The following is a 27,723-nucleotide window of genomic DNA, read 5'->3' as shown; positions in this document are numbered from 1 at the left end:
ATGTCACCCAAAGCCGGGAAGAGAGAGAATGAAAACAGAGTCGTGGACTTCAACACAGACCCTACTCCTAAAGAGAGGATTAGTTTAGAGGTTTCTCCCACTCAAGTTGAGCACCACCATCCGCCTATCCAGCAGTCCACGGTGCTGCCCAACCCCCCTGAAGTCTGGAAGAAAGGAGGACGCCTTTTTTCCGCCTTGCTGATCATCAATACGATGCTCCTGGGCTGTGCGCTGATCAGCAGTGGCGCCTTTAACGAGGTAGCCGTGCAGGACGCCGAAGTGTTCTCGTTCCTGACCATCCTGATGTTGTTGACCATCCTGTGGATGCTCTTCTACTTGTTCGTCACCTCCAAACGCCATCGTGCCATCCTATGTAAGGATTACCATGCAGGACCCATCTGGCTGAGAGGTAACAGCAACTTCTCCTGGAGCTGCACAGTGGGGAGAGATGGGTGGGAAGGAGAACATTGGCCATTGGGATCCCAGATTGCTGCACAGGGCTGTCACGCATCCGTGCTTATTCCCTGGCGTTTTTATTTGGGTCCAGGGATTCTCTGCTGCCATTATCAAAACCTTTTAGGATCCCCATGGATTAGCAGCGAGAGATTACAAGCATTCCTTGGGGTGCAGTAAAGATCCTTTATGCTTTTAGACAGGGGTCGTAAAATACTATTTTGTGAAAAGGAATTTTAGTCCTGAGTCCCAGCAAATGCAAGTTTGTGGTTGTTATCACACCAGATTATAACATTGGCCATTTATAGGCATTATTTAGATGGTTCTCATTGTTACTCTGATGGATACTTTGTCAGCTTATTCCTATGTGATTTCTTTTTCTGTTTTTCTTTCCGCCCTCCCTCATCTCTGTCCAATGTCTAATCTGAGTTCCTTCTGAAACAGGTGGTCTTGCTTTATTTGGACTCTGCACCCTGGTGCTGGATGCCTTTAAAATTGTAACTTACATTGGTTACTTCCATTGCGAGTCTCCAGCCAAGATTGTCTTCCTTGTTATACAGTCGATATTTGTTATCATTCAGGTGAGCTCCAGCATTCCTTAATCCTTCTTTCTCTGTGCTGGGAACTCAAGCACACGCCCTAATAAATAAATAAATATAATCTTTCTTATTATTATCTCTTTATTCAAATTTTTTCAAATTAAAACATAATACAACATTGTATTTTCATATAATAAAGGTAATCACATTATGAGACATTCATAAATCTCAAACAAAACCAACTAAAACAAATATCTCAATATATCTCTCATGTGAACTATAATGTGGGGGGTCCTGACTAACCATAAATTTTACATTAATCAAACTATAAGGGAGTAATCTTTCTTAATGTACTCTAGTAAACTGTCTCAATCAAGAATCATTAGTGACAGTATGACTTGTTCCATCAAATGTTGCTATCGTATCTCACATTATGCTCTACTGTATCCTCTACCCCTCTTTGTTCTAGAGTGAAAAATATCCCAGTTCTATATTTCATTTTTTTGCTTTAACAGACTTACTTTCTCTGGGTTTCTTCTAAAGACTGCATCCAAATCCACCTGAACCTAAGCAGGTAAGTTACTTCTACACACTACAGTGCTCTCTGCTCTCTCTCGCATGGATTTGTTTGCTACTTTTGTTACTCATTAGACGGGTACAATGAGTTATACAATATGGGGTGGATTTTAAAAGGGTTACGCGCATAAGTTACGCGCGTAACCCTTAAAAATCCTCCCTGCGCGCGCCAAGCCTATTTTGCATAGGCTTGGCGGCGCATGCAAGCCCCGGGACGTGCGTAAGTCCCGGGGCTTTGCTAGGGGGGCATCTCGGGGCGTGTCAGGAGTGGCGCGACATTCAGGGCGTTCCGGGGGGCGTTCCGGGGGGGGGGGGAGTGGTGCCGGCCCGGGGGCGTTCCAGGGGGCTTGGCCGAGGCCTCCGGACCAGCTCCCGGGTCAGGTGATGGCGCGCCAGCAGGCGTAACTTTTGAGATAAAGGTAGGGGGGTTTAGATAGGGCTGGGGGGGGTGGGTTAGGTAAGGGAAGGGAGGGGAAGGTGGGGGGAGGCGGAGGGAACGGGCAGCGCGTGCAGGGCTCGGCGCTCGCAAGGTGCACAAATGTGCACCCCCTTGCGCGCGACGACCCTGGATTTTAAAAGATACACGTGTATCTATTGAAATCTGGCATTCTTTTGTTTGCGCCTGGTGCGCGAGCAAAAGTATGCGCTCGCACTTTTTTTTAAAAATATACCCCTAAGTATGTAACAGAAGGAAACACAGCATTACGCGTGTAAATGTACCACATAGAAATCTAAGATCAGCGAATAAAGCTCTCTTAACCATTCCATCGGTTAAATCAGCACGGCTAACCCAGGTCAGGGAGCGAGCACTGTCACTGGCTGGACCTATCTTATGGAATACACTGCCTCTTGAAATAAGATTACAGAGAAATTTCAAACTGTTCAAAGTCTGAAAACCTGGCTTTTCAAACAGGCTTTTTACAATGAGAACGGAGAAAGAAAGTAAGGCAAAGCGGGCATCAACAAATCTGCACCAAGCATTTAGTTTACTATCACTATTAAATATAGATAGATCTTGCAAGTACAATAATTAATTACATGTAGTCTAACCATGAGACATGTATCAAAAGGACAATATATAACATTAATCAAATAGCCTTGATTTGAAATTATGTTACCGATTATTTATTGGCACTTCTGTTAAGTAATAGCGATCTTTTACTATATGTGCCTTTTTGTAAACCGTTATGATGGTAAATAACCTAATGACGGTATAGAAATGATTTTAAATAAATAAATAAATAAATAAATAAATAAATACATGTATCATTCTGCATCTTGCTTTGTGGTGTCATGAGTGGTCAAGATCCCAAAGTGAAGGTAAATTTTGTTATCAGTCTAATCCCTCAGACACAAGAATGGCATCGTAATGGGAGGATGTATTAAGCCCAGGGTAGACTTAGATGATGGCCTAGCGCACAGTCGTTTTGGAGACGGCACCAAGGGTTTCGTTGGCCTGAACGCACAAGGCTTTGCCCTGATTGCTCTATTGGACAATGCCCCAAATCTCAGGTGGCAGAGAAGTGCCCTCTGCTTCCTTCTCTAACCCCTCCCATCTCAGGCACTGCACAGGGAATAGGAGGAAAGAGGTGAGGCTGGTGCAGACGGAGCACAGGCTAAAGCAAAGAAGTGATGCTCTGCTCCCTAATCCAGCCCTTCCCTCCTGTCCTGCAGGCTGGAATGGATAAGAATTCAATTTTTGACTGTAATTGTCTTTTTATAATTCATGGTTACTTATTTTATAATTAGTGAAGGTGTTTCTGTGTTCCGTGTGTGCTTGAGTGGATGGGATTGCAGGGGTGAAAGGTTTAGCAGTGAAGAGGGATTGTTTTTTTGTTTATTTTTAGATTTTTCTTAATGTAAACTGCTCTGATAGTTTTGCAGTATATACATTTTTAAATAGATAAATAAATGTGTAATTTCTGGGTACTCCAGCTTGGTTTGTTTTTTTTCTCAACAGGAGGCACATTGCTAATAATAAATCTGGATTTTAGCCCGCCTTTCCAAATAATGCTCATGGCAGAAATCAAGTACAATTAAGTTCCCATCCAAAAGAGCTTACAATCTACGTGGGTATTTCAGGCAATAGCATGTAAAGCAACTTGCTGAAGGTCCCAAGGAATGTCAGCGGGAGAAGTGGTTTCCCTGGCTCTTAAGCCATTACTCTGACCACTAGGCCATTCCTTTCCCTGCTTGGAGGAATAGAGATGCTGGTGTACAGCCTGGTGTAATATGCGGTGTCGCCGCATCTCAAAAAAGATATAATTGCGATGGAGAAGGTACAGAGAAGGGCTACCAAAATGATAAGGGGAATGGAACAACTCCCCTATGAGGAAAGACTAAAGAGGTTAGGACTTTTCAGCTTGGAGAAGAGATGACTGAGGGGGGATATGATAGAGGTGTTTAAAATCATGAGAGGTCTAGAACGGGTAGATGTGAATCGGTTATTTACTCTTTCGGATAGTAGAAAGACTAGGGGACACTCCATGAAGTTAGCATGGGGCACATTTAAAACTAATCGGAGAAAGTTCTTTTTTACTCAACGCACAATTAAACTCTGGAATTTGTTGCCAGAGAATGTGGTTCGTGCAGTTAGTATAGCTGTGTTTAAAAAAGGATTGGATAAGTTCTTGGAGGAGAAGTCCATTACCTGCTATTAAGTTCACTTAGAGAATAGCCACTGCCATTAGTAATGGTTACATGGAATAGACTTAGTTTTTGGGTACTTGCCAGGTTCTTATGGCCTGGATTGGCCACTGTTGGAAACAGGATGCTGGGCTTGATGGACCCTTGGTCTGACCCAGTGTGGCATTTTCTTATGTTCTTATGTTCTAGATGGGTTTATTGCTGTTTGAGTTCCAAGAGTTGGTGCTGTTTTGGTACGGCAGGTTTGCTATATAGGTTCTGAGTGAATTTTAGCAGGGTTTAGTGTTCCTTCACAATGTGCCTGCAAATGGAGGAAGTTTATGTCATTGTTGCTGAGAAGACCAACGAATTTGAACATTTTTTGTACGGTGACTAACAGGGGGGAAATATCCTAGTTCAGGCCAGTCAGCCATTTCAGAGACTACCTTCAGCCAATGCAACATGGATTCCTTTTGATTTATACATTTTATGGTTTTCTTGATTTTATTTTGTAGTCTATCCACAAAAAATCAGTGGGGTCAATATTCAAAACTGGCCAGTTAAGTAACTTAGAACTTATTCAGATAAGTTATGTTGTATACTCAGCGGCACGGCTTTGCCGCTGAATATACATGTATAATTGAGCACATAGCCATATGAGTCTAACCAACTAACTTTGGACCTGCTCTATGGCACATCTAGTTTAGCCGTACAACTTATGCGGCTAAGTCTGAATAGCGACAGCTAACCGCATAAGTTGTATGGATAACTCGCTCCACCCCAATCCAGCCACTACACGCCTTCTTTTTATGCGGCTGACTTTTAGCCATATAAGGGACTTATACGGCTCAGCGGCACCCGCTGAACATGGGCGCACATTCACCGACTGCCACTTAGCTCCATAAGTCCCGCTTAGCCGGCTAAACAGCGCTGAACGCACTTAGAATATCGGTCCCAAAGATAACACAACACATTCACCGTACCCTGGTACATGATTTCTGAAACATTTATATATGCACATATAAAGTTGTATCATTTGTCAGTGAACCAGGCTGGTGCCAGCAGCAGCACAGAGCAGGGGAAGCAGCTCTGTTAGAAGCGCCAGACAGGGAATGAAGGAGAAAGGTGAGGGGAAGGGAAATTAGGCAGGAGAGGCCACACAAAACACCTTAAAGTGGCTGGGAGGGGGTAAACCCTTATCGCCGACAGCGCGGGGCTTTAAAAACAGCTTCTCTACTACTTCTCTTGCCCAGCCCCAGACATGGCTTGTGCATTGGCAGAGGCACTAAGGAGCCTCCTGCCGCTTTCTGGCTCTGCCTGCTCTGGGGACCCAGAGCTGAAACTTAACAGTTTTAAAGACAGGTTGCCTTGATGCTTTAGCATGATAAAACTACCAGAGGAGAAGAGGCCTAGGCCTCAGCCTGCTGCTTATGAAAAACTAGTCCATAAAAAACACGGGCAGAGTTTGAAGAATGAGGCATTGCCCTCCCCAAGCACAACTGACCTACTGACACTGCTATAAAAGAGGCCACCGTGGAGCCCTTCCCATGGCAGCTGAAGAAAAAGCCCGGCAGGGCCACCATGTACCCATCCCATGGTGGCTGAAGGAAAGGTCCAGCAGGGCGGTTTACTTCAATAAGGGCGAGCAGGAAAGAGCGACGGGCCAAAAGGCCCGCCAAAAAAGGAGCCAGGAAAAAAGGTGCGTTTTAATAAGAGCGATGCGCCACCTTCTTGACCGTCACCTTCCACCCGCCCCCCCCCCGCCCCCCCCGCCCCCCATTAATGTAGCTTTCGCGGGGGGGCAGTACTCCCCCCTCACCCCGCAACCCCCCACTCAGCAATCCAGGACTGCCCCGCCACTGGCTGGAAAGCACCCTCTCGAACTGAGGAAAGGGGGCTGGCGAAAGGGGGCGGGCTTTCTGTCCGGGAATGGAGGCGAGCAGTAAAGGACGACGGGCGTGCCCTTATCAATCCTCGCTGCCCCCCCCCCTGCACCTCCTCCCCCACTCGGCGATCCAGGAGGGCCCCGCCACCGGCACGCCCTTATCAATCCTCACCTCTATTAAGGCGAGCCTTTTTGTGGCGCGCCCTTATAAATCGCGACCTTTTTTGGCACGCCTTCTTGCCCGTCGCCCTTTACTGCTTGCCCTTATTGGAGGATACCCAGCGGGGCCACCACAGACCCCATCCCACAGCAGCAGATGAAGGAGGCCGACAGTGGCCACAGAAAAGGCCCAGAGAGAGGGAGACAGTGTGTGTGTGTGTGTATATATATATATATATATATATATATATATATATATATATATATATATATATATATATATATATATATATATATATATGTGTGTGTGTGTGTGTGTGTGTGTGTGTGTGTGTATCCGTGTGAGTGAGCTAAGTAGCGGCTTCCCCGGATAGGTCAACTCTGCCTAATTTACATACCCGGATAGTTTTAAATATCAGGCTCAACATGCCAAATGATTGGCAACCGGTGGAGAGAGAAAAGAACAGAAGTTATGTGTTTGCAGGGTTTACTACCTGAGAGAATCTGTGCTGCCGAATTTTGCAGCAGTTGCAATGCCCTCCATACATTTGCTGGAAGCCGGATAGTCAAAAGAATTACAGTGGTCAAGGTCTGTCAATACCAAGGCCTGCAGCACTGTATGAAAAGATGGATAGGTGAGTAATGGCTTTAGCTGGCGCAGAATTTATAGTTTGTAGAATGCAGATTTCACTACAGATTTGACCTAGGCTTGCAGTGATAAATCGGATTCTATAATAACTCCTAGATTTCTAGCCTGATGTGCGATGGGTATCTCATGCCCTTCAAATTGAAAACAGTGAAATCATCATTAGATGGAAATCTTTTCAATATGGTCACCTCTGTTTTGTCCAAACTGAGGGCAAGTCTGTTAGAGTGCATGTCTGTAGTCCACTGTCCTGTACTGCAATCATCAATCTCGTATCTTTAGGTTTAAGTTCACCTCCGTTTAGCCTTTCTGTGTCAGATTTTGAACCATGTGGGGTTTCTGAAGTAACTCTACATTTACCAACATATTTTTTCCTTGTTTGCTGGTCTGATACTTTAAAGATTTTTTTCCCTTGTTTTGCTGTTTCTGTTGCTTCTTGCCCCTCTTAAGCTGGTTGATTCTCACTCATTCCTTCCTCTTGCCAAAATGATTATCCAAGCTTAAGGAGAGACATTGATTTTGGTTGTTCACATTCCTACTTTAGCACTTTTTGAGTATTTGGATCTATTGATTCTGAAAGGCGTGTTTGAAGGTCTATATTAGCAGCTCTGTATGTGTAAGCTTTTTCAATAAGGTACATACCACCTTCAGCTCTAGGTATGTACAATCTCGACATATACTGATTCCTATAGATTACTTGGTGGCATGGAGGAGTTCTTACATTCAGCTGCTTGAGACCTTTATCTGGCCAGTTTACAATTCCAAAACTGTAGGAATGTGTGGAGATTGCAAGTCGATTGATAGCTTGTATCTTATTTTGTGATGTTAAAGTGCTTTTCAACATCAGTTTCAGTCTCCTAGAGTATTCTTGGCTGACATTTTCTCTCAGTAACCTAGGCTGGATTGTTGTATCTTCTACTCCTAGATATTTCTGTTCAAGTTCTTTTATGTTACAGCCTTCAGTCAAAAAGATGTTCTCAGTTTTCCCTAATTTTCTTTTAAGGAAGGTCACCTTAGTTCATTCATCCAGGCCAAATGTCATCCTGTCTTCATTACTTGGAGTTGTTCTGCTAAATGATGAACACAGGAGCTGCAAAGCTTCAAATCATCCACATGTCAGATGCAATGTTATCTCTGGATCATCAGTTTGTCTAGGATTAAGGCTAAAATCATAGTTCAAGGAGTTACTAAAGGGCACATATTCAGTCTTATCCAAATAAGTAAGTTAGCCAGCATGGCTATGCTGCTGAATATCCCCGGAAAAGGCACTAGTTAGGCAGATAAGTCTTATCCAGCTAACTTTAGACTTGCTAATGAGCAGTCTAACTTATCCAGTTATCTTAACCAGATAAATCTGAATATCGGCACTTATCTGGCTAAGTTAACCAGATAAGAAGCTCCTCCCTGATCTGCCCGCATCCCACCCACCATTTATCTGGCTAAAAATTTAGCTGGAGAAGTACTTATCTGGCTAAGTGGCAACTACTGATTGCAGTTGGATATTCAGCCACCGCCACTTAAGCTGGATAAGTCCCCACTTATTTAGGATAAGTAGCGCTGAATATTGGCCTCTAAGCATACTCTGTGGATTCAGTGCCAGATAAAACAAGAGTGGCCACGACCGTCGCCCGTATGACATAGTGAGGGCAAAGGTAGCGCCGGCGCCATTTTGAAGATTGGCAATACGGCCCGCGTGCAGGAGGTCGCTCCCGGACCCCCACTGGACTTTTGGCAAGTCTTGTGGGGGTCAGGAGGCCCCCCCCAAGCTGGCCAAAAGTCCCTGGGGGTCCAGCGGGGGTCCGGGGGTGATCTCCTGCACGCGTGACGTCGGGAGCCAGGAACCAAAATGGCGCCGGCGCTACCTTTGCCCTGTCACATGATAAGGGCAAAGGGCCACCGGCGCCATTTCTCTCAAGGCAGCCGTGGCCAGAGAGCTGGAGATCGCGTCGGGACCCCCCCACTGGACCCCAGGTAATTTAAAACATTTTGGGGGGGTTCGGGAGGGTGGGGGATTTGTTTTAAAGGTTCGGGGTGGGTTTTAGGGGTTTTTTTGGTGTGCCGGTTTTCCCACACCCTATTTAACGATACAATACAAATGCCCCTGACGATAAATCGGGGGCATTTGTATTGTATCGTGCACTCTAACGATTTTGGACGATTTTAAAATTATCTGACGATAATTTTAATCGTTCAAAAACGATTCACATCCCTAGTAATTAGTGTAACTGGGTTTAAAAAAGGTTTGGATAAGTTCCTAGAGGAAAAATCCATAAACTGTTATTCATTAATAAGCAATAGTAGCTTGTGATTTATTTGATGTTTATGTACTTGCCAGGTAATTGTGAATTGGATTGGCCACTGTTGGAAACAGGATACTGGGCTTGATGGACCCTTGGTCTGACCCAGTATGGCATGTTCTTATGTTCTTATGTACTCAATCAATCCAATATTCATTCTGTACATTTCAAGGTAATTTAGTATCCAAGAATGTGAGATGTTATCAAAAGCTTTTATATAGTCGGTCCATGCAATACTGAGGTTTCAACCTTGCTTACAGCTGGCCATGATGGCTTTATTCCGCATCAATTAGTTTTTTGCCTTTCTAATCTGTTGTCATAATGTTATTAACATTTATGTGATCCTATATTCTCTGCATCTGCTGCAGTGACAGCTTGTAGACTGTAGGTAGATACATTATTGGTTGTTAATTTTTGGGGATGTTGCCTGGATCTCTCTTTGGAAGGAGAACTGTTTTTCCTGTTATTAGCCATTGCGGTGTTAATTCTGGCTATCTGATCAATTGATGTTTGCAGTTCTTGGTGGAGAGATGTTAAGTATCTGAGCCAAAAGTTGGACACTCCATCAGGGCCAGGCCTCTTCCAGTTTGGGGCTCTTTTCAACCTGGTTTCCAGCTCTTTTGTTGTTACTTCAGGCCATTCCATCTTTTCCATGTGTGTTTTTGTATGCTGGGTAACCATTGTGATTCTCTGTTATGTTCTACGAGATTCTTATATAAATTTCTCTAAAACTTTTCTGTTCAGCTTTGGTTGGTTGTTCTAGTGTTCTTTGTAAGTTCTCAGTAGATTTACTTTGGGTTCTGTCTGAATGTTTTATTTTGATGTCTCGCATTTCCGTTTTCTTCCTATCTCCACAGCTTTTGTTCTCCTGCTGCTATTTTCAATGTGTTATTGGAATATATGATCAGGCCGTGAAATGGGTTTGGTTCTTTGTCCCGTGGTGGAAGCATTATTTATTTATTTATTTATTTATTTATTTATTTAGAATGTTTGTATACCGACATTCTTGATACAAATATCAAATCAGATTGGTTGGATTAGGTGGACTAGGTTGGCCATCTAGAGCACCACAGGTCGAGGGCAGCAGTGACATGACTTTTCTTCCTTTCCACCACCATTGCCCACACCATGGGGGTGGGAAGAGGGAGATGTCATGCTACGGTTGACAGAAGCAGCAGCAGCATTGGCCTTCAGTCCACACAGTGCTCAGGAGCAGGAACAGCACAGCTGGGGCCCGGAAGAAGAAGGAGGAGCAGCATTGGCCCCAGGCCTGCATGACACAAGAAACAATAGGAGAAGCAGCGTCCCCAGCTGCAGGAAGCAGCAGCGCCTGCCCCAGTCCACACGGCACTCAGGTGCCAGGAGCAGTGTGGTCCAAGGCCCAGAAAAAGGAGGAGAAAAAGCAGCAGCATCTGCCCCAGGCAGCACTTAGGAGCAGGAGCAGTGCAGACTGGGGCTGGAAGAAGGAGGAAGAACAGTAGCAGCAGCAGGAGAATCGCCTCGGGGCCCATGTAGTGCTCAGGAGTAGGAGCAGCCCAGGGCCAGAAGAAGCAAGAGGAACAGTATCTGCGCAGGCCGTGAGGAGCAAGAGGCAGGGCAACGACAGTTACCACAGCTCAAGAAAAAAGAAGAGCCTAGTGGGCTGAAGGAGGCTGTTGCTGCCACATAGGTGTTCAGAAGGGAGGAAACGGTGAGTGACTGAAAGAGCATGCCTGTGTATGCATGTGTGTGTGAGAGCATGTTCCTGTAATAGAGTGTGTGTGTGTATGTGTATGCATGTATGTGCGTAAGATCATGTTTCTGCGAGTGAGCATTTGTATGCATATGGGTGTGAAAGTATGGTCCTGTGATTAAGAGTGTGTGTGTGTGTGTGTGGTGCGCGTCACATGTGTAAGAGCATGTTCCCGTGATTGAGCATGCGTATGTATATGTGTGTGAAAATATGTTCCTGTGAGACAATAGATAGTTTGTGAGTAATAACCCCCTTCCTTTCCCCCTGCTAATCTACCACAATCTCAGCGCATCTGTAAATCTAAAGTTCCCAGGTATGGAGAGCTGAGGATTTTTTATATATATATATATTTATCCACCTAAGTGGCACTGAGTATCGACCTCATTGAGTTCCATGTATCTTTTTATAGCAGAGTTTTCTGGTTGGCACCTCAGCAGTACATGTAATAAGTGATAGTTTTACCTCAGAAGACTGTACTTTGAATATCTTTTTTTTCATGTAAAATCTATTACTATAAATGCATAATTTTTGTGTGTGAAGAGAGCACGAACAGAGGTGGTAGGGGTAGGTGCAAGGCTGTAAGGTTCGCCTAAGACGCCTAATATCCTTGCACTGGTCCTGGGTGGCAGGAGCTGCTTCCATGATGCGTTGGTTGAATAAACTGTTGGCGGAGGCTTGTATACTGAACATAGCATGAGAGAAAGCTGGCAAAATCAAGGATACTGTAAAGGAGAGCCATGCTCTGCAGCAACAGGGTGACCATACAACTCCATGTCAAAAAGGAGAGGCTGGACCAGTCCTGGTTTTACCCCACTGCATGTAAGGAAGTATAATTACTAGTAACTTAGTGGATGATGGCAGAGAAAGGCCAATTGGCCCACCCAGTCTGCCCAGTTCTGATACTGTAGGCTTGCACCTCCATGAAAACTCCAAGAAAAGTAGACATACTTCATACTTATTATATGACTAATGATACGACTCCCTATGACAACGCTGAATGACAGAGGTCATCTATTACAAAAATAATCTGACTGACCCCCTTGAATCTATTTTGATAATGGGAACAGTCAATGCTCGAAGTTAGTGTAAATATCATAAAGAGCAGGAATGGGGTTTTTTTTCGTTCACAGTTTTTTTATTGTGATCAGGAATGTTTGATTATTTAATTTTTTCAGGGAAGATTTCTATTAGCAAAACCATAAAACATTTGATTATTTGTCATAAAATCAGTAATTCATTCCAGAATAATGCCTTTTGAAAGCCCTGGAGCTTTTGTCTTGTGCTACACGCTACTTATTCCTGCATACAATGGAGTAAAGCCACAAATGGTTCAGCCTGTCCTTCTTGATATGGAGTTATATGGTCACCCTGTCTATAAAGCAGTTTTCCAGGAGGAGATAGAATATGCAGGTGTGAGTCACCTACAGGATCTATGATTGCAGCTATGTTTATCTCTCAGGACACAAATACCCCCAAGGATTTGATATGACTCCAATATTTACTAAATAATGAATATGAAGCGAAGAAATCCTATCATAGAAACTGGAGCTGGACCTTGGTGTGTTCAGTCACTTATTTCTAGAAGGCCAATTGGAAGGAATCCAGGGTGTGAGGACTGATCCCAACGTCTTCATTTTTTTCTCTGTTTGTCCTGACAGGTGTGGCCTGATGCTCGCCCTGACCACAAACCTGTCACTGTGGATGGCAGCCATAGCAGACGAGTCAATCCATCAGACCACCATCATGACAGAAGAGGAACAACCGCAGAAGAACCTCACAGGACCTGAAAACCACACAAGACTATTGGCTTGGAAAGGTATACGGCAGGTCCCTGCAATCAGTGGCAATTAAACTAAGAAGACAAGCCGCCCTTGCTACAACTGTGTGGGCCTCCTGAGGGCAAAACTGGACCATGCAGAGAGAAGAAAAGAAAGAATGAAAGTTTAAAAAGAGTAAGGGAGAGATGCAGAAGGGGTAAGAAGGAAAATAGGCAATGGTGGAGAAAAAGAAAGAAAGCAAAAGAAACCGTGGGAGCTGTAGAAAAAAAAACTACAGCTACTAATAGTTTTAAACTCTTACTTACAAATTAATGTAGATATTGTATCTGGAATGCAAGCAAGCTTTTTTTCTTCTCTTTATAAAAATGTTCTTTGGGGAAGGTGCCGTATGGATGAGGTGACTGGCACAGGGTCAGAGATCCTTTCACCTCTAGGTTAAACTGCAGTTTGGATGGGTAGTAACCAAAAGTTAGGCATCAGTTCCCAGCAGATAGGGGGTCCATATTCTAAGATCATTACCATAATCTGGCACTAATTGGAACTGTCTTTGCCAATCTCAGCAGAGAGTGAACTGGCACAGAGAGTGAATTACCTTTTCTCCCTTATAGAAGGGTTGAGGCATAAAAGCAGGGCAGTGTGAAAAGGCTTACACTGCTGCTACCCATACTGTACCTGTTCTGTGGATTAAATGAAAAAAGACAGTGTTCTTCTGGGTGAAGAAGATGGTAAAGCATAACATGAAGTGCTTTGATTTGACTAGTGGCACATTCTGAATAAGTATTTGTATTTTATTAAAATTTGTTGATCGCTTTTGCCTAGGCCCTAAGCGATATATATAGTCACATACATAATAAAACAAGAAATCAAACTTAAAACAAACTAAACAACATAAATAAACACCACTCTTAAGCGAAAGGACAATCATAGATATTGTCATCTACTAATCTGCAAGCCAGGAGATGTTGTGTTTGTAAAAAATTCATGCAAATATCAGACCCAGCAGGAAGGATTTGAGGAATGTTTCATACACTCAGCGGTGGATTCCTGAGGAAGACCGGCCCGGGGATTCGCCGCCCAGGCCGGCCCAGGAGACACCACGTGGTCTGCCGAGCACGGCTCTGTCACGGCCGCGCTCGGCAGACCACGTGACTAGCGTGACTGGCCCACCGGGGGATGCCTGATCCCCCGATAGGCCAATCCGCCCCTGCATTCACTCCATGAGTCTTTATGCGTTGGGTATTGTATTTTAGATAGCAGGTGTAGCCATAGAAAATGCACAGTCTAGTAGTATGTAGCATGAGACAAAGGCTCCAGTGCTTTAAAAAAGCATTATTCTGGAATGAAATATTGATTTTATGATAAATAATCAAATGTTTTATGGTTTTGCTAATAGAAATCATCCCTGAAAAAAAATTAAATAATCAAACATTCTAATCACAATAAAAAAAACTGTGCCCTAAAAAAAAACCAGTCCTGCTCTTTTATACTAACTCTGAGCACTGACTGTTCTCATTATCAAAATAGATTCAAGGGGTCAGTCAGATTATATGGCTGTATATCCAGTGCATAAAACTGGATTTGTTATAGATGTCCTCTGTCATTCAGTGTTGTCACAGGGAGTTGTATCATGAGCCTTATAGTAAGAATGAAGTATGTCTACTTTTCTTATTGCAGCTGCAGATGGTGGATTAGCCAATGGCTGTGAATGCAGCATCGGTGTCTGTAAAATCTTCGAGAATGGTTACTATTACTTGTACCCTTTCAACATTGAGTACAGCCTTTTTGCTTCTGCTCTTTCTTATGTTATGTGGAAGAATGTTGGACGCCTTATACACCATCACCCCCAACACCCAAAGCTAAAATTTCGCATAGAGACTCTTTGCATAGGTCTTGTCTTGGGGATAAGCATCGTTGTGGTTGGCCTGGGGATCTTCATAGTCTATGAAGTGGAGGTAAACGCCAAAGCAAATGCATCCCAGGCCCTCACCATGTTTTATATCTTCAATATAGTCTGCCTGAGCCTGATGTCTTTCGGTGCTCTTGGAGGGTCCATTATCTACAGGTTTGATAAAAGGAACATGGATGATCACAAGAACCCAACAAGGACATTAGATGTGGCCTTACTGCTAGGAGCTGCCTTAGGGCAGTACTGCATTGCCTACTACTCCATCGTGGCCATAGTGGTCAGCACTCCCAAAGAGGTGCTGGCTGTTCTCAGCATCACTTATTCTTTGCTAATGATTGTTCAACACACTGCACAGAATATCTTCATTATTGAAGGTCTCCATAGGGAGTCAATTGAAAACAGCCATAACCATGGAGATCCAGCTCACTTCAAGGGGAAAGATATACTTGGACTGACCTACATCAATGAGAACCTCCCAGGCAATGTTATTAATAGTAATGCCTCACTGAATATCAGGATCCATGGTCAGGAGCTGCCAGAAAACAAGGATGTGTCCATTAGATCCAGAGATACAACCTCTCTTGTAATACATTCCAGGAATGCTGATTGGAGACAGAAGGTTTTGAAAGAGATCTGCTTATTTCTCCTTCTTTGTAACATCATTGTAAGTAGAACTTAAAAGAACCTATAGTCTTTTGTGTTTTCAACCTGAAAATGTTGATGGTCATTTCCTGAATATCCATGACATACACGCTGAGGTAGATCTTAAAAACATACGCGCGCGCATACTTTTGTTCGCGCCACCGGAGCGAACAAAAGTACACCGGATTTTATAAGATACACGCGTAGCCACGCGTATCTTATAAAATCCGGGGTCGGCGTGCGCAAGGCTGCGCAAAATCGGCAGCCTGCGCGTGCCGAGCCGCGGAGCCTGCCTTCGTTCCCTCCGAGGCCGCTCCGAAATCAGAGCAGCCTCGGAGGGAACTTTCCTTCCGCATCCAACCACCTTCCCCTCCCTTCTCCTGTCTACCCCACCCCCCAGCCCTACCTAAATCCCGCCCCCCCCCCCCCCCCCCCCTTTGGGCCTTAGGGCCTCATTTTCTAAAGTATCGCAGGCCTGCGATACTTTAGAAGATGAGGGGCGGGGGGCTGAAACGGGGGGCGGGCCTGTGCTAGCCGGCAGCGATCGCACTGTCGCGGTGCAATCACTGCCAGTTTCGCACCCAATAGCGCCACCATAGGAGGTGTAGCTATTGGGAGCGAAATAGGCAGCGAAAAGGCACTTACCTTTTTGCTGTGCGCACCGTCATCACAGAGTCGGCCCCAGTGATGCCCCGACTCCTCCTCTTCCGGGGCCGACTCCGCCCCCATTTTGGTATCGCACGCGAAAAGGGACGTTTCACGGCCCCCAGATATGCCCCCTCCTGCCCCTTTTACAAAGCCCCAGGACTTACGCGCATCCTGGGGCTTTGCACGCACCGGCGGCTTATGCAAAATAGGCACGCAGGGCTTTTAAAATCTAGCCCATAGGTTCAATCTAGAAAGTTACCCATTACCTATTTGATAATATGGATGTACTTCACTCCCCTTGAATATAATATAGTATCTTGTATCTCATACCACTCTAGTGTAGCTTGTTGCATCTTTGGCAACAAAACATATTCTATAAATAGATCATTCTATTAGGGGTTTTTATTTTATCCATAATTTGGCTCAAACAAATTAGAAAAAAGCTGTTGCAAATAATTACAGCCTTTTTGGGGTAAATTTTTTTAAACCTGTAAATTGAAAATTCTGGTTGAATTTGGTGTGGGGAGAATCACTCTTCAGGCACCTATACAGTAAAACTCACACTAAAAAAAAAGTTTAGTAATTGAGTTGGTAATTACTTTAGAGGGTAATTTTCAAAGTGACTTCTGTGAGTGAAGTAGTGCTTTACCCACAGAAATGGCCCCTTAGAAAATTGCATGTTCCAATACACTCATACAATTGTATGCATACATATTGTATATGAGTACTTTTTACACGTCTAGAGGAGAGGTAGTCCAAGGACCGGAGTCTGGCGGGTGTTGGGATTTATGTACATACCTTTTTATTTTAAATGTATGTGTAGAAATTCTCTAAGCAAAATCCTGTGCACTACAAGAGCAGGTGTAATTGTGTATACATAGTTTTGCAAGGATAATTTTCAAAGTGGACTTATGCATAGAAGTGCAGTTTGAAAATTGGTGTAACATATGTGTATAGTTGCCGGCAAACTTATGCATGATGCTACAAAATTACCCTGTAATGTGCACAGTAAAACACCACTTATATGCAATTAGTTTTCTCCATGGACATGCACAACAAACAGCCACACAAGATGGGTGAAGTCAGCCAATGATGTCAGGTTGGTTGTATTTCTCTCAGAGCTCAGAAAGTTTAACCCTGCCTTCTGAGCATGTGCAGGTGTTCCTGTGCTAGCATCCCTCCCTCAGTATATTTTCATCTGCTCAGCAGATGCTCAGGAGATCTTTTTCTCTCAGCGTCACCATGTATATCTCCACAATGTTGTCAGGAAAAACTACTTCAGAGAAGAAAAGGAAAAGTCAGTTTAAAAATTTTAACAAGTGTGGACACAAAATGTCCACATTAGATTCACATTCCTTTGCCTAAAATGCCTTGGGCTAGAACATGATACCACTAAGTGAGGGCACTAATTTACAGGGACTTAAATATGAGCAGCCAAGTTCTTCAGATCAGAGTAAAATAAAATCCCACTTTCAAACAGCTTCTCCAGATCATGAGGGAGATCATAGGTGTCAGGAGCTGACATACTTAGACACAGCACACCTGAATCATTGGAGCCACGACTCGTCAGCGCCTAAAAGGCTCAGTGCCAAATCGAAAACATCGAAGAGTTGGAGCCGAGAATGACTAGAGCCAAAGAGGCACAGTGCTGATCCATCAGTACCAAGGCATCAAAGCTGAGAACCACCAGTTCTGAAAAAACACAGCACAGAATCTTAGGCATGAAAGCATTGACGCCAAGATTTATCAGTGATAAAGAAACACAGCACAGATCACTTGGTGCCAAAACCTCGACACTGACATTCTAGCATGCCACAAGGTAACATTTTAGTGCTGAGCTTGTCCTCAGATCTGGTTAAAAAAAGGAGGAAAAGGAAGCACACAGCGCCAATACAAGAATGTCATGCCTTTGTGCTAACACATGCTTAGAAGTCAGGATTAAACTTTCTGAGCTGTGTGAGAAAGACAACCGGCCCGTCTCCGAAAGATGACATCACCCATCTTGTATGGTGGTTTGTTATGCTGTCCAGGAGAACACCTGTTACAGTTAAGCAATTTCACTTTACCTTGTGTGCGATAAATGTTTGCGACATTAGTGTCGCCATGGTCCTATTGTGCACAGTAACCAAAGAAACTGTAGTGTACACTGGCGACATCCCAAAATCTCTTGTGCTAATGACCCAAAGTAAAGGGGCCAGTTAGCAAGTGGGATTTCCTCCCTTCAATTCCCCCATAAAGAATATTTCCCCCTTCCCAAAACAGCATGATATGCCCCCTCTGAAGCATCCCTCCTAATGCCTCTCCTTCCCATGTCCATTGTCATCAGCCCCTTCTGGGCCTGGGGCATTCCCCTTCCCCCATCCAAACAATGACGTCAGTTTCCTCTGGAGCATTTCTCCCCACCTCTTCCTTCCCCAAGGAATGACATAGGATGCTTCTGAGACATCTCCCTCACAAACAATGGCATGTACCCTCCTATAGGGACATCCCTGTTCCTCCCTCTTTCCCCCCGATCCGAGGCATGATATCGGCCTCCTCTGAGAACTACCTAAAACTCATGTCTCAAGAGTGGTCACTTACTATTCCAAATAAGCCCATTTTTCACCAGCACTAGGGCCTGCAGAGCCCTTAAGCCGACCTGAACGATACATTGCAAATGACACAGCCTAGCAGTATTTCACTATGCCATTTTTATATAAAGAGAAGCGCTAGTAGGCAGCATCGTTCACAGATCATCAGTCAACATTCACGGCTCTTTGGTCAAGCCAGCAGGTAGTGAGCACTCTGTGGGCGAGGTGCCCAAGAGTAGTCTTATGTAACTCCCAGAGAGGGTCCACATCATTATTCAGGCAGAGAGATGGAGATATTCCAAAGACAGCCAACATAATTGCTTTGACAGAAGGGATGACCTCATGAAACCTGGTGTTATTCCTTTTGGGGGAGTGTCCCAGAGGGATCAGCATCATTGTTTGGGCAAGGGGAGAGGGATAGTGATGCTGAGGGAGTGGGGAAATGTTTTGTAGGGAAAATTAGGAGGAGAAGGAAATCCAGCATGCTAAGCAGCTCTTTCACTTCAGGCTGGTTAGCATGGGGAATCTGAAGACTTTACGCGCCTGGTGACAATGTAAATCCGGCTTGAGGTAGGTGCTACTTTCTTATCCTATACCATGTCGTTGGGAAATAGAAGCGGTAGAGTGCACACTATGCTATTTCTCATGCATCTGACAAAACCCAATTTGCATATGATGCTCCTCTTTTACAAGTGAGGTTACATTAATTTTAATGCGGTCTCATTAGTGTCACGAGGGGGCGCCTTAACATGCGCTTTAAGACAGTATTGCATATTTGTAGGGTGTACAAGAGGGCGCTCATGTGCACTTTAAAGAGTATTGCATAGCATAGGCCACTTTGTATACGGAGTGAAGGAGATGAGTAGACTTTTCTTTACTACCTCTTCTTTAATACTTGTATTTTCAGTTTGGTCATAATTTTGAAATTTTGAGGGTAATTTTATAGCAGCCTGCATAGTGGTAAAAATACTGAATATTTTCAATGCAAACTTACACGCATAAATGTGCTGCAAAAATCCTTCGGTAATTGGCTGAGGACCTGCACAAATTACCTGGCACAAAGTTACACCTGCTCCATGCGTAAGTCGCTACTCCACCCTTGGAACACCTCTCCCCAGTGTATGTAAAATTGCACACCCAGGTCAATTTAAGACCAGCTGTTTACACACAGAAAACTGGTTTTTAAGCAATTAAATAGCTTTGCAAATTACCTCCTTTGCTTTGAGAATAAGAGTTTTATTGGGCATAAACCTAAATTCACACTGCCTATCCATAAATAAAGAGTAATACTGCGTTGGCCTGGTGGCTCTCAATGGCAGGGGCTGCACGCTGCTGTACAGAAGGTCCTCAGTTCAATGGTTGGATTGTCTGCACCCTGGGTCAGCCAGGGCTGAGGAAGCTACAGAGGCAGCGTTCACAGCCCCTGGGGGGTAGGGGGAGAGAGTCGTGGTCATAAATTAGGATAAAACCTGGAGGCTGGACTGGGAAGGTAATTTTATGCAGTTCATACTTCGCAGCTGCAGACTTCAGCCCGAATTATCAGAGAGAACTTATGAGTAGCAGTCTGCTTTGAAAATTCCTGGATTGTGCCGATATGCGCGAGGGCGTACGGGAAGGAAGTTATTACACCTGCTCCTGAGCAGATGTCACTTTCGCGTACTTTCGAAAACATGCATGAAAATGATTTCCCCACTCCCAGAACACCTCTCGCAAGTGCGAGGAAAAGTACGCGTGTAATCAAGTCACGAAATTTCATTCATTTTCTCGCATTTAATTTAAAAAAATTTGCCATTAGCCTGCCTGGCACCATTTTGTATGGAAGAACTTAACCATGGCACCAGTCTACCAAGGCAATTTCTATGTGTACTTCCAGTGAGTCAGGAGCAACTGGAGATCACTCCTATCTTATTGAGAATAAGAAAATTATGGGAGTATAAGAGGGCAGGCCCCAGAGAGTTATTTCCCTTCAATATAACTCAACATTTTTTGTTTTAAAATTTTTTTTTTTAATTTGGTTTGTTGGGTTGTTTTTTTTTTCATTTTAAAGAACCAACAACAAACAAAACAAAAAACTATGGGCCAGATTTTCCAACCTACGCGCGGGAGTAGATTTGTGCGTGCAACCTGGCGTGCACAAATCTACGCCTGATTTTATAACATGCGCACGCAGCCGCGCGCATGTTATAAAATCCAGGGTCGGCGTGTGCAAGGGGGTGCACACTTGTGCACCTTGCACGTGCCGAGCTCTAGGGGAGCCCCAATGGCTTTCCCCGTTCCCTCCGAGGCCGCTCTGAAATCGGAATGGCCTTGGAGGGAACTTTCCTTTCGCCCCCCCCCCCCCCACCTTCCCCTCACTTCCCCTATCTAACCTGCCCCCCAGCCCTACCTAAATCCCCCCCACCTTTATTATTTAAGTTGTGCCTGCCTCTGGGCAGGTGTAGGTTGTGCGCACCGGCCAAGTGCCGGCACGCGATCCCCCGGCCTAGCAGGCCTTCGGAGGCCTGCGGCCAAGCCCCTGACCCGGACCGCCCCCGCTCCGCCCCTTTTTTCAAGCCCCGGGACATACACGCGTCCCAGGGTTTGTGCGCGTCGCCAAGCCTATGCAAAATACGCTCAGCGCGTGCAGGAGGAGTTTAAAAGGGTTACGCACGTATATTACACGCGTAACCCTTTTAAAATCTGCCCCTATCTGCATACACCCCTGATATGCAAAAGACCACCACAGATGGACGTAAAGGCCAGAATGGCTGTTCTTTTTCTGAGTGAAAGTGCAACGTTTATGTTGGACTGACTTTAGATCTTTGTCATTACCTTTTGAGAGTTATGCTTCCTTCATCAGTCAAAATAAGGCAGGGCCTTCATTTTTAGTTTTTATTTTTTTTCCCCAGAAATTTAGTAGTGTTTATTACAAGAACAAAAATAGGAGAAATCACTGGAAAAAAATGACACAATTTTCCCAGCTAAATATCAGTTTCTGCTCTTGTAATAAAAACTAATAAATTCTAAGGAAAAATAAAATAAAAACTAAAAACGAAAGTCCATAAAAATAAGGCAAACATTTTGCATTAACCTCATACAGGAAATTTAATTCTTGAAAGCTGTAGCCTAAGTTTATCCAATAAAAAGATGTCACTTACAACTTGTATGCCAGAGACATAGCATGGCTATATTCAATTTGACCATGGCCAAAGTTACAGCTACCAAAAGGCATCATAGCACTGCCATGTGCCAAGGAGAGCAGTGTGGCCGGCAATCTTACCTGATTTGTTTTGTTTCTGTAATGTGATCTAATGATCTGTTATTTTAATTTCTACTGATTTTATTTTATCATCATGTGATTTTGTTATTTACTATGTTTGTTTTTATTGTACCCCGCCCTGAAAGTAGGAAGGGCAGGTAACAAATGCTTCTAAATAAATAAATAAATAGATAAAAGCAGTGCAGCCCCGTTGAAACCGACAGTGTGGTCGGCACGGCCTTAGGAAGTGGAAAAGCAGCGCGGCCCCGCTGGCAATGTTGCTGATTCTGGTGGAGCCGCGCTGCTTTTCCACTTACTAAGGCCGCGCTTACCGCGCCGTCAATTTTGTCAGGGTTGAACTTGCGCTGCTTCAGAGGAGAAGGAGGAGGAGCACACCCTGCTGGAAGTAGTCCAGTGCTAGAGCTGGCTCAGCCCCCATGGCTGGAAGGCATTCCCTTGGCTATTGGAGTTGAAGAAGGAGACTGCTACTGCCTGCTATGTCAAGGAAGAAGTGAATGAGAGCATGCATTTGTGTCTGGGAGAGTGAGAGATAACATGTGTGCATGTGTGTTTGAACGTGAAAGGACATGTGTGCATGTGTGTGGGAAAGTGAGAGAGCATTTGTGCATGTGTGTGGAAGAGTGAGAAAGAGCATGTGTACGGAAGAGAGAGAGAGCATGTTTGCTTATGTGTGGAGAGTGAGAGAGAGCATGTATGTGGGAGAGAGAGAGCATGTATGTGGGAGACAGAGAGCATGTATGTTTGTGTGTGGGCGAGTGAGAGCATGTGTGTGCACAACTATCCCTGTTACTCTCTGCCTGTTAATCCAGGACAATTTCAGGGCATCTGGAAATCAAAAGTTCCAAGATATGGATAACGGGGAACTTTAAAAATCCTTATTTTAATTGTTAGGTGTTATTTGATGTGTCTTTTTAAAAATATTTTATTGATGTTTGGAAGATTTTTTATGAGTTTTTAATTATTGAATGTTATTCTATTCATTAATTATTTTGAATTATTTTTTTATTGGTATGGTTTTACTAATTTTGCTTTATGAGGAATGGTAATGCTTGTTTTTCACATTGTTGCAGTGCATACAGAATTTGGCGTGTTGCGGATTCCAGTTCAGTTTTTGTCTGTACATTTCTATTTATACTGTATGGTCTCTTGATTCTATATTTGAGCGTCTATCTGTGTTTTGCATGTGTGACTGAAGTGAGTTATTCATTAGTGTGTAGTTTCCATGTAGGGATCTATAGCAGCTTGAATTGTTCTGTTTTCCTGATAGGGGGTTTATTATTATTTTAGGCTTGGCTTAATATTTATAGTATCAACTTTCATAGGTAGGGTTGTTGCTATTTGAATGCTGGCAGTTAGTGCTGTTTTGATATAGAAATTATTTTTTGTCGTGGCTGTCTGAGGCCCAAGATGCATTACAGTAGGCCTAATACCATACAGCTTCCAAGTATCTCTTGCTTTTTTGCAGGGTTTTCTGGTTGGCACCTCAGCAGTGCATGTAAATATAATATATATATTATAAGTGATATTTTTACCTCAGAAGACTGTGCTTTGAATGTTCTTTTTCATGTAAAATCTGTTATTATAAATGCATGAGTGTGAGGAGGGTGTGATAAGGTGGGTGGTGTAAGGCTGTAAAGTTTTCTTAGGGCACCTAATTCCCTTGCACTGGCCATGGGTCTTGCTGTACAGAGTCTCCCAACTCGTGGTGTTATGTGTTGTGTAATGAATGGGTGAGGGCGCAGTTTTTCACTTGGCCATAGGCGCCAAATTGCCTGGCTACAGCTCTGTTGTTTTGCTGACCTTTACTTTCATAAGGCCCATATTCAAATGCCTGCTGAGCGGGTAAGTTACCCAGGCAGCTTTATCCAGATATTCAGTCGCATATATTAGGTAAAAGTGCCATGGAATATATCCAGCTAAAGTTACGTGAGAATGTCTCCAGCACCACCCCTTTTTAGGAGGGTTAATTCTGAGCAGGCTACAATTTGCTTGGTCAAAATGTACATGCTCAGCAGGGAGATAATTTATGCTCCAATGAGTTGTCTGGCTAACTCCCAAAGTTAGCCAGCCAAACCTCCATGTTTCTAAGCAGACTAACAGAGTGAGGGGAGACCCCCAAATTGTATCTTGTTCAAATTCATGTGGTGCACGGTACTTTGGGTGAGGAACCCTGAAATCCATCATGGTTGACATGTTGTGGGAAATGTTTGAATGTTCTGAAATTGTAGTTTTAAAGAGTGACCACTGGGTGGCATTTGGGAACACAGAGTCATGATACTGTGTGTTGATCTTTTTGGTGGCAGGGTTTGGGGAAGAGGATTTCCCCTTAAATTTATGGGATGGTCTGATTGGATGAAAGGCTTTCCCGGGAAGGTATAAAGCCGGAAGGATTTGACGAGAGTTTGTCCTTTCCTAAGTTGGAGTCTGTTGAGGATAGACTTAGATCTAAACATGTCCATCCTGGAGGAAAGGTGAGATAGGGGAGATATGATTGAGACATTCAAATATCTCAAAGGTTTTCATGCCCAGGAGGTGAGCCTCTTTCAAAGGAATGGAGGCTCTAGAACAAGGGGTTATAAGATGAGGTTGAAAGGGGTAGACTCAGGAGTAATCTTAGAAAATATTTCTTTACAGAGAGGGTGGTGGATGTGGTAGTGATAAAAACAGTATCTAACTTCAAGAACGCATGTGCTAGTTACAGGGAATCTCTAAGTGCTGGGAATTATAATGCTAAATTAATTGGGTGGATAGGCAGACTGGATGGGCCATATGGTCTTTTTCTGCCATCATGTTTCTATGATCTTCAGGATGTAGTAGCCTGGAATATCCAGTCCATGGTGGAGGCCCGGCGACCCTTCCTGTATGGCCCTGCAGGGGTTTCCCCCCTTAAGGAGGAAGGCTCGAGGCCAGAGAAAGGACGTTTCCTCCTACTGAGGAAGGGTATGAGAGAATGGGTATGAGAGGAGGATGAAGGGGAGGAAATTCCCATTCTTGGGGAGAGTTGGTCTGGAGCGGGGATGGTCCAAACTGAGGCGTGCCCCATGAAAGAATCAAGTCGGAGGTGCCAGGGAGACCTGCTCGCTGCATGCACAGTGAAGTAGACAGCTCAGAAGGAAGCATGAGTAACCACGAGGGATATACCATTTTTGTCCCTGGATTGTGATTTGTTGGAGTTTATAAAAAATTAAAAGCTAAGAGGGTCATTAAGCGGGTCCCATGAGGGATGGTTTATATATGGGAATGAAGTACCTGAAAGGTGGGGAATACCTGGGTACCATAGTAAATAGGGATGTGTTCTTAATTTTCCACTGGAGGAGTTATAAGAAAGATTAATGGAGGAGGAGATCACAGTTCCATTAAATGGAATACCAAGGAACTATATTCCCTTAAATTGGGGTGCAAATGTGTTGGTGATGTTTGCTAAAGGACTGTGCATCCCATTATTGAACTCTGAGATTTCAGTTTTTAATGCTTCAACTAATACATTCCATGTCTACAGGATTGGCTGGACAACCCAAAAAAATCCAATGAAGTTAAGAGTTGAGTTGTAACTTGCAGTAGCTCCTGTAGTTTCTGCTAGTATCCATGCCAGTACTTAAGGACATCAGTGAAGGGCTGAAGTTTCCCATGACCGTTCGAGAAGTAAGAATCTCCTCCATGCATGCACTGTTCTCTTTTTCATGTCCACTTCATCATCTGTATGATCACTGTGAACACCACTAAATAAATGTGGGAGGCAAACCCTCACTCCAATAGGGAAAACCGTCCCATCAATTTACCGTATGTGCCCCAAGGATGGGGTTACAACAGCAACCACACAAATGTAAGTGAAAGAAGAAAGAGGAAAAGGGAGATGAGTAAAGCAAATGACCAACAGAAAGGGCAGAGGTAGCTTAAAGATGTAAGGCTTGATCCACTAATTCTATGTTTATCAGAATAGACCTGGATGAATCAAGCCCTAGTTGTTGTGGTGGGCAGAAAGGGATGGGCAGTAAAAATAAGCATGTTACCAATCAGTATAGCTCTAATACAAATGTTTTTCAGTGTCTTTAAATAATTAACAGGCACTGTCATATCTTTAAGAACCGATTGCCCTTAGATTTTCTTTGTCTTACTACTAATTTCAGTTGTGGACTATCCTGTCATCCCTTTGATGTTCTGAGTTCTCAAGTGTTCAGAATTACTGTGAAATTGTCTAGAGATACAACATGGAAAAAAAACCAACTTCTTAGTAAATCTGTCCCTATGTGTGCTTAGCTACTTTCTTAGGTGCCTTTCATTTGCAAAATCTCCTTCTAAACATTTATATAGTGCTACATGGGGTACACAGTGCTGTACAGAAATAGAAAAGACAGACGCTGCTCTATAGAACTTACAGACTAGTAAACATATGAACATTGATGACAGACATTGAGGATAGGGGCTGCTTTAGTGGATCAGGGATCTTTGCTCTCTTAAATCTAAAGGAGAGAACAGTCAGAGAAGTGGTTGTGGGTAGGACCATTTGCTCCTGCTGGTTGAGGTGAGTTGCATGGCTGCTGTAGCTAGAGTATAATCAAGATGTATGGCTAATCACGTTCTCTTTCTTTCATCTTCTTCCCCATAGCCCTTTAACAGAAGAGTAGTTGCAGTGGAATCTATGATGGAGTCTGTAGTAGAATCTGTAATAGGAACTTTTTTTTGTGACAGAATAACAGGGTAGAGTTATAATCCAAACAAATAACGGGAAAATACCACCATCACAATCGGAATCCAGAATTGTTTCGCACTGTTACATCATCATAAATGATCTCCTACGACTTCATCTCACAGACAGCATTATTATGTCTCCACAGTTCTGGATCATGCCAGCATTCGGTGCACGACCGCAGTTTGACAATCACATGGAGCTGAACTTCTACGGAAAGTCCATGTGGGTTATCATTGTTAACATCTGCCTGCCCTTTGGGATCTTCTACCGGATGCATTCAGTTGCTAGTCTCCTGGAGGTCTACATCACGTCCTAGCAAAGAGAAGATGGGTTCAGCGCATCACGCTTTTCGAAATCATGTTGAGGTTAATCTCTCTTGCGGAATTTCGGCACTGCAGGATAATATCTCGTAGTCTTTTTTATGAGATCAAATCCTCACCAGGACAACTTACAGTGACCTTAAAGTGGTTGATTATTTAGCCAAGGTAGAGTCAACCTTACACTCTTGCTAAAGGCTGCAGTTAACAAAGAAAATAATGATGAAAATAAAAAAGATGGCGTACAAGAAAGTAATATGACTTCTTTTTAACTTGACTGTTATATAAAAATCATCCTTGTTCCTGGTTCATATATTTTTAATTATTTTTAATCTAAAAGAGTATTTTGTAAAGCTACAGAATGGTAGTTATTCCTAGAGTTATTCTAAATAATTTATAGTTACTACAATAATAACTTGTGTTGTATAAAAAAATATGTATCAGTTCACTAATTTTCTACAAGAGGTAATAAAATTTCATTTTTGACTGTGATTTTTGTCTGTCTTTTATGTCTTGGTTACATTGCCAAAGCTGACCTTAGCGGGCGGTGAACCCAAACACCACCCTGGACCTTGCACTTTGGGGGGACCCCCACACTTTGGCGGGGGGACGACACCCCGCTCTGCCATGGTAGCCACATTGCCAGCAGCATAAAGGCAGTGTTCCAGGGCCCTGCTTCAGTTCATACTGCCTGGGCTCTGCACCCTCCTCAGGTCAGCCTTGTACATCACTGATCACTACATGATGCCCATGAACTTGTGACACCAACATCCCTTGTCCACTCCCCTTCTTCAGTCCAAATGATTTGCTTCCTTCTGGATAGGCAGAAGCCTGTTACAGAGCAATAGGAGATGCAAGCTGGCTGACGCCTCCCCCATTGGGATTTTGGGCACATTGTCTCTGCATACAGTGGAAACAACATTTGGGCCATTCCACTTTGTGTTGCAGGGGAAACTCTTCTCGTGGATTAACAATTAAAAAAATAACACACAAAGATTATA

At 43.7% G+C, this 27,723-nt stretch overlaps 1 protein-coding gene across 1 annotated transcript; it reads left to right on the top strand.

Moving 5' to 3' along the window:
* LOC115089411 (proton channel OTOP2-like) lies at positions 1-27,023 on the top strand. The gene is made up of 6 exons (XM_029597503.1): positions 1-409; positions 898-1,034; positions 1,508-1,566; positions 12,571-12,728; positions 14,365-15,260; positions 26,551-27,023. The coding sequence occupies exons 1-6, from the start codon at positions 1-3 to the stop codon at positions 26,719-26,721; spliced, it is 1,830 nt and encodes a 609-aa protein (XP_029453363.1). The 3' UTR covers positions 26,722-27,023.
* The last annotated feature ends 700 nt before the right edge of the window (positions 27,024-27,723 follow it).

Source organism: Rhinatrema bivittatum, chromosome 4 (assembly GCF_901001135.1).
Source record: "Rhinatrema bivittatum chromosome 4, aRhiBiv1.1, whole genome shotgun sequence".
NCBI classification, from domain to species: domain Eukaryota; kingdom Metazoa; phylum Chordata; class Amphibia; order Gymnophiona; family Rhinatrematidae; genus Rhinatrema; species Rhinatrema bivittatum.
This window is presented reverse-complemented; position numbering and strand designations above follow the sequence as displayed.

Bases quoted from the DNA above. Each gene is read 5' to 3' on its own strand.
- LOC115089411 (XM_029597503.1), top strand. From the start codon at position 1: ATGTCACCCAAAGCCGGGAAGAGAGAGAATGAAAACAGAGTCGTGGAC. The intron at 1,035-1,507 runs GTGAGCTCCAGC...TTGCTTTAACAG, and splicing joins CGATATTTGTTATCATTCAG to ACTTACTTTCTCTGGGTTTC. The intron at 12,729-14,364 runs GTATACGGCAGG...TTCTTATTGCAG, and splicing joins AAGACTATTGGCTTGGAAAG to CTGCAGATGGTGGATTAGCC.